Source organism: Nicotiana tabacum, chromosome 17 (genome assembly GCF_000715075.1).
Source record: "Nicotiana tabacum cultivar K326 chromosome 17, ASM71507v2, whole genome shotgun sequence".
NCBI classification, from domain to species: Eukaryota; Viridiplantae; Streptophyta; class Magnoliopsida; order Solanales; family Solanaceae; genus Nicotiana; species Nicotiana tabacum.
Window position 1 is genome coordinate 111,858,208 of NC_134096.1, and position 7,531 is coordinate 111,865,738.

At 38.3% G+C, this 7,531-nt stretch overlaps 1 protein-coding gene across 1 annotated transcript; it reads left to right on the forward strand.

The window, feature by feature from the left end:
* Window positions 1-2,719: 2,719 nt before the first annotated feature.
* On the forward strand, window positions 2,720-5,488 carry LOC142172045 (uncharacterized). Its single transcript, XM_075235802.1, has 2 exons — window positions 2,720-4,718; window positions 5,079-5,488. The coding sequence occupies exons 1-2, from the start codon at window positions 2,720-2,722 to the stop codon at window positions 5,486-5,488; spliced, it is 2,409 nt and encodes an 802-aa protein (XP_075091903.1).
* The last annotated feature ends 2,043 nt before the right edge of the window (window positions 5,489-7,531 follow it).

Sequence of the window (7,531 nt, forward strand, 5' to 3'; positions counted from 1 at the left end):
AAACGTTGTTGTTTTGTGAGTGGGAAAATAGTTTTTCTGAAAATTTTGAAAAAGTGGCCTTTGAAAAACTCAATTTCAGTCACGATCCCAATTTTTCTCTGTAGGATGTCGTGATGGCACCTAATCTTTACGACTAGGTAAGCCTAACAATAACAATAACTTGGCAGAGATAATTATCAAAATACTAAAACAAAGTTGAATAACGGATATAGCCTTCCGATACAAAACATAATCTCAATAATACGCTCCCCAAAATAGGTGAAACTGAGTCATAAGGTCTATATAGTAAAACTAGGATAACTATTACATTACTGTCCGAAAGAACTACAATAGTAAATAAAATAAAATGGAAGGTAACTCCGAGGCCTGCGGGCATGGAGCAAATATAACTTGAAGTCTCCCAAGCGGCAACTCAATCAACTATAGCGTCCGGCACGGGCAGACGTGCCTGGATCTGCACAAAAAATGTGCACAAGCGTAGTATGATTACACCACAACGGTACCTAATAAGTATCGAGCCTAACCTGAGTAGAGTAGTGATAAGGGCAGGTCAAGATACCTACTAGGATATAAATGAGCAGTATGAAAATGTAATACAAATATAAAATGGAAAGTGGAGAAATAACTGATACGAAACGAGATAGGAAGATGCACTAATACCAGAAATTAAACATGAAAATAGCATAATAGAAGCAACTAAAGAGAACTACAATGATCATATACGGACAACAAATGCTAGAACAACAAAGAATGAAAGAACAAAAAATGTTCCTACCAGAACTCTTTGCAATATGAAATAAACAACAAGAATCACAACGAGGTACCGCCTCGTGTATAATGAAATCACAACCGATGTACCGCCTCGTATTCATATTTCTCAATTTCAATCACATTCTTTCCTTATACCAGCGCGTGAGCCTTATATTTGAAATAGGTTTTGAAAAGTTTTTCCGAAATAGCTACACGCAATTTAGCACACCTTATGACGCCACGTGGCTTCACGTAATACTTAAGTCTCACCTTATATCGCCGCATACATATCAACCCCAAGCCTTATACTGCCGCAAGCACGTTAATATCATATTACAATAATAACTCGCACCACATGTGCCCACATATCACAATTTACCAATAATCCATAATATCAATGTTTCCACAACAATAGCCCACGGCTCCACCACAACGAGTGCAAGAATATCATCAACAACAATGAGTGTAAAATGCTCAAAAGGAAGATGTTTCAACAATAATAATTTCGCCTCAACATGATATTGATTTTCACCACTTCAACACCAATAACTCAACAATGAGAGAGAATGCATAACCACGATGTTAAACAACGATATCGGCTTTCACCACGAGTGAAAGAGATAACGTGTAGCAATGTCTTCAAATAATGGGAGTCAACAATGAAAGAGATAAAATGAACAATAACTTCAAGTAATGGTAATCAGCAATGAAAGAGGTAACATGAACAATAACTTCAATTAATGATAATCAACAACGAAAGAGATAACATGTATAATTACTTCAAATAATGATAATGAATAATGAAGAGATAGCATGTGACCCTAAATAGGCAACAAGTTCAACTAAAGCATGAGAGCAAATTATTAGTTAGGAGGTAGAACAAGTGTTGACGAAATTATTTAAGAAATGTAAGGATAGACTAACACAAGTAAGAATAGATTGACTAAGAGAATTAAAACATGATATGTCATTCAATTAAAGCATGTGAATAGTCTAAGTAGCCTAAATCGATCAAATACCACGTACAACCTGTGTACCCACTCGCCACCTTGCGTATACGGATTTCACGTAGAACAATTGAATCAAACAATACAAATCCTAAGGGGTAGTTCCCCCACACGAAGTTAAGCAAGATACTTACCTCAACTAGACCAATTCAATACTCGAAAATAGTTTTTCCCTTAAAATCTGCCTCCACACGACTCAAATCTAACCAAAATCGACTTAATATTATCAAACAATACTGGTGAATTCAATTGGAATAGACATGCAAAAATCTTTACACTTTTCTCCAAAAAGTCAACAAACGTAAACCCGGGGCTCGCCCGGTTAAAACCCGGGTCCAATGGTAGATTCCATCTACCTATGAGCGCACGAGGTCATACATGTGATTAGTTTCAAAATACGAATCAAAAATCGACTCTCAATTTCTTATTTTTCAAAAACTTGACAAAGTTTCACAATTTTTTCACTCTGATTCACACGATTTTGATGTTAAAATATAAGATATGTTGATGGAATATTGTTGAGACAAAAGATGTAACTTGAGTAAGGGGTAGTTTAGTCTATTTATGTGTTAGCAGAATAGTGCATTAGTTAGTCAGTTAATAGAGCATGTGATTGGTTAGAGAGGTGGTTAGAGTAGTTAGTGGAGTTGTGTATATATACATGTTGCTCAGGTAATGCAAAGTAGAGCATTCATTTCTTTTACTGTTGCATTCATCTCGTTGCTCCTCCTCTCTTCTCTCTCTCTTCTCCCTCGTCAGTTAAGGTTTATCTCTCTCTCTCTCTCTCAATCTCTATTTCATCATGGTATCAGAGCTCGAGTACTAAGTCGAAGCTCACAAATCGATCCTCTGCTTTCTCTCCTACTCTGTTACTTTCTTCTATATTCTATTTTTTTCTTCTCTGCAGTCTCAAACAATTAAGATCTCACTTTTCTTATTTGAGGCCCAAAATTTATTCAATGATGGCAATTGATGATTTGGATCACGAAAATGCAACAGTCACAGCTGAAAATGCATCACATGCATCCTCCAATGATGAATTTGAGGAAGGTGTTACAGTTGCAGTCACTCATCCACTATACCTAGCTCCGGGCGACACAAGTGGAATCTCTTTGATTTCGTTCCAACTAATTGGCACTGATAACTACTCCTTATGGTATCGATCTATGCGGATTGCATTACTTATCCGTAATAAATTGGGTATTGTTGATGCCAGGTGGCCAAAAGAGCGGTTTCGTGAGAAGTATTGGTATCAATGGGAACGATGCAATGCAATTGTATTGTCATGGCTGATGAACTCAGTTGCACCAGTCCTAATCAGTGGTATTGCTTATGCCACTAATGCACAGAAGGTGTGGACAGATTTACAAGAGAGGTTTGACAAAGTGAATGATACTCGTTGCTACAATTTGCACAAAGAAATTGCCACCCTAAGTCAAGGTACTTCATCTACTTCTGTCTATTATTCAAAGCTCAAGGACTTTTGGGATGAATCTAAGTATGTTATACCCACTCCTGACTGTGATTGTGTCAAGACTAAGGAGTTTATTGTGCATCTTCGAAAGCAAAAAGTGTATCAATTTTTAATGGGCTTGAATGATTCTTACTCTCAAGCTCGTAGTCAAATACTTATGATGAAGCCACTTCCTTCAGTGAATCAAGCATATGCCATTCTTATGAGTGATGAAAGCCAAAGGGCTGTAGCTGCTTCTGCTGGTATTTTAGGATCCTCACCTACTGTAAATGCCACACATTCTTATGATTCAACTGCACTATATAGTGCTAAACCTAGTTTTAATCCAAAATATAGGAAGAATTACAATATTCAGTATGAATTTTACAAAATGAAGGGTCACAGTAAAGAAAACTGCTACAAAATAATAGGTTATCCATCAGATCATAAATTCAAAAAGAAAGAGGGAGCTGGTGTTTATAATGCAATAGTCGAACCTGGATATACTATGCCTATGTACTCCAATCATGTCTCACACCAGGCTTCTCAGCAAACTTCAATGCCTCATTTGCCTACATATCAAAAGCCTCAACAGATCATGAATCAAGGAGTTGAATTTTCTCAAGCTGTGAATCAGGCACAGGGTCATTCTGGCACTCTAGCAGGATCCTCCCCTATACAGGCAAAAAGACCTTACACAGTTTCCTCTCCACAGACTCAAGGAAGTGTGTTCCCTTTCACTAAAGACCAGTATGATCAGATAATGCACATTCTGAACAATTCAACTTTAACTTCCTCTACTCAAGCAAATGTGGCAGGTACTAGCACTGCTCTCTTAGCATCTACTAGTCCACAAGAATGGATTATTGATACGGGAGCAACTAATCATATGGTGTCAGATGCTAACTTGCTTACTAAGACCTCTATAGTTACTCCTTCTAAGCCTAGGACAGTCTTGTTACCTAATGGAGATGTCACTCCAATGACTCACACTGGTGACAACAATATTTCAAACAGAAGCACACTTAAAGATGTATTTTATGTACCTCGGTTCAAGTTCAACTTATTATCAGTCTCCAAAGTGATAAGAGATCTTAAATGCATTGCTTTCTTTTATCCTGATTTCTGTGTCTTTCAGGATCTCTTCAGTGGCAGGGTGAGGAAGATTGGTAGAGAAAGAGATGGTCTATACTTTCTGCAGAAATATGGTGGAAAGATGCTCACTGCATTATCATTAGCTACTGCTGGAATAAAGTCAAGACAAGGTGACACTACAATTGATGTTGCCTTGTGGCATAAAAGACTAGGGCATGTATCTAGTATTGTTCTTAGAAAATTGTTTGCTGCCAAACTAGCTAGTATCAATGACACTATCAATAAGTGCAGTGTATGTCCTTGTGCTAGGCAAACCAGGCTATCATTTCCTTTTAGTTGTATTAAGACTATAGCTGCATTTGATCTAATACATCTTGATGTTTGGGGTCCATATAGTTGTGCAACTTTTGATGGTAATATATATTTTCTGACTGTTGTTGATGACTTTTACCAGGATGACTTAGTTTTTTTTTTTTTACTGAAACTCAAATCTGATGTATGTGTGGTACTTACTCAGTTTATTGTGCTCATTCAAACTCATTTTAACAAAGTTGTAAAGGCAGTCAGGTCAGACAATGGCTCTGAATTTGTCAACTCTACCTGTACCAGATTGTTTTAGAAGTATGGTATCATTCATCAAAGAACATGTGCCTATACTCCTCAGCAAAATAGAGTTACTGAGAGAACGCACAGGCACATCCTAGAAGTCACACGAGCTTTAAAGTTTCAGGCCCATATTCCTATCAAGTATTGGGGGAATTGTGTGCTTGCAGCAGTGTACTTCATAAATAGGATGCCATCTTCTGTTCTTCATGGCCTTTCTCCTTTTGAACTATTGTATGGTAGAACACCTAATCTGGGTCACTTCAGAATTCTTGGATGTCTGTGCTATGCCACTAAAGTTCATGAAACAGACAAACTCCTGCCCAGGGCTAAGCCAGTTGTTCTCATGGGCTTCTCTGATACTCAGAAGGCCTACATTCTACTGGATCTCACTTCTCATTATTTTTTTATCAACAAGGATGTATCATTTAGGGAAGATATATTTCCCTTCAAAGACATCACAGATACATCACCACCTATTTTCTTGCCTCCTGAATTGTCCAGTTCCAGTGAAGAGCAACCTTTACTTCCTCTTGTTCCTGCTAGGCATGAGTCTACTGACTCTTCTTCTCTACACTAATCTGCAGCAGATGTGATGCCTTCTATTCCTCCTTCTATGCTTTCTCAACTCTCCACTGGTCTGAGGAGATCTTTGAGGACAAGGCAGGATCCCATTTGGATGAAGGACTTTGTGTCACAACCTGGACATAAATCTATTCCCTAATCCATTGCTAACTATGTGTCCTATGATAGAATTTCTCCCAAATATCAGGCATATTTGACTGCATTCTCTACAATACAGGAACCTACTTCTTTTGAGCAAACTGCTCAAGATCCTAGGTAGGTTGAAGCTATGCAAACTGAAATTATTGCACTAGAATCCAACCACACCTGGGATGTGGTGTCCTTACCTGAAGGCAAGGTGCATATTAGTTGTAAGTGGATCTATAAGGTGAAGTACAAAGTTACAGGAGATGTGAAGAGGTTCAAAGCCAGGCTCTTGGCTAAAGGGTACAACTAATAGGAGGGGATTGACTACCAAGAGACATTTAACCAGTTGTTAAGATGGTTACTGTAGAACCATTCTAGTTGTGGCTGCCTCTGAGCAGTGGCACATTCACCAAATGGATGTGTACAATGCTTTTCTTCAGAGAGATCTCTATGATGAGATATATATGACCTTACCTCAGGGCTTTCAGAGCTAGGAGGAGACAAGACCAGCATGTAGACTCTTGAAATCCCTGTATGGGCTTAAACAAGCACCCAAACAGTGGAATGCTAAGCTATCTGAGGCACTTCTGGGACTTGGCTTCATGCAAAGCCAACATGATCACTCATTGTTCATCAAAGGGTTAGGGGAACATATCATAATCATCATAGTATATGTTGATGATATGATAATCAATGGGCCTAATTTGATACTAATAGCTGAGATGAAGACCAAGCTGCAGCTGAACTTCAAAATGAAAGATCTAGGGGTGCTTAAATACTTTTTTGGCATTGAGTTTGCCAGGTCGCAGAGAGGCATCCTGATGCATCAAAGGAAGTACACTCTAGAGCTGGTTTCTGAGCTTGGATTAGGAGCTGCAAAACACGCAGCAACACCTATTGAAGCCAACATCAAATTGACCACTAAGGAATATGATGAACATACTAGTAGCTCTAGTGCAACTGATGATGAAGTGTTAACAGACACCAGCCAATATCAAAGATTACTAGGAAAACTACTCTACCTGACTGTCACAAGGCCAGACATAGCATATAATGTTCAGACACTAAGCCAGTTTATGCATAAATCAAAAAGATCTTATTTGGAAGCTGCTCAAAGGGTGGTTAGATGTGTGAAGAATCAACCAGGTCAAGGCATACTGTTATCTAGCAAACAGAGAAATATTATCACTACATATTGTGATGCAGAATGGGCAGCCTACCCTATCACTAGGAAGTCAGTAACAAGATTCTTCATCAGATATGGTGATTCCATGATATCCTGGAAGTCCAAGAAACAAAGCACCATTTCTAGGAGTTCTGCAAAATCTGAGTACAGAAGTATTGCATCAACTGTAGCTGAATTGGTGTGGATACTTGGTTTGTTCAAAGACATTGGTATAGAAGTTGGCCTCTCTGTGAACATCTACACTGATAGTAAATCAGCAATTCAAATAGATGCTAATCTAGTGTTTCATGAACGAACCAAACATATTGAAATAAACCTTCACTTTATAAGGGAGAAGATACAGAATAGTCTGGTACGAACAGAATATGTAGCTACAAAGGAGCAGTTAGCAGATTCTAACCAAAGGTCTATCACGAGCACAAGACGAGCATTTGTTGTCCAAGCTAGGTGTACTTGATGTCTTCCTACCACCTAGCTTGAGGGGGAGTGTTGAGACAAAAGACGTAACTTGAGTAAGGGGTAGTTTAGTCTATTTATGTGTTAGCAGATTAGTGCATTAGTTAGTTAGTTAATAGAGCATGTGATTGGTTAGAGAGGTGGTTAGAGTAGTTAGTGGAGTTGTGTATATATATACATGTTGCTCAAGTAATGCAAAGTAGAGCATTTATTTCTTTCACTGTTGCATTCATCTCGTTGCTCTTCCTCTCTTCTCTCTCTCTTCTCCCT

Bases quoted from the DNA above. Each gene is read 5' to 3' on its own strand.
- LOC142172045 (XM_075235802.1), top strand. From the start codon at position 2,720: ATGGCAATTGATGATTTGGATCACGAAAATGCAACAGTCACAGCTGAA. The intron at 4,719-5,078 runs GTAATATATATT...GTGTGCTTGCAG, and splicing joins TAGTTGTGCAACTTTTGATG to CAGTGTACTTCATAAATAGG.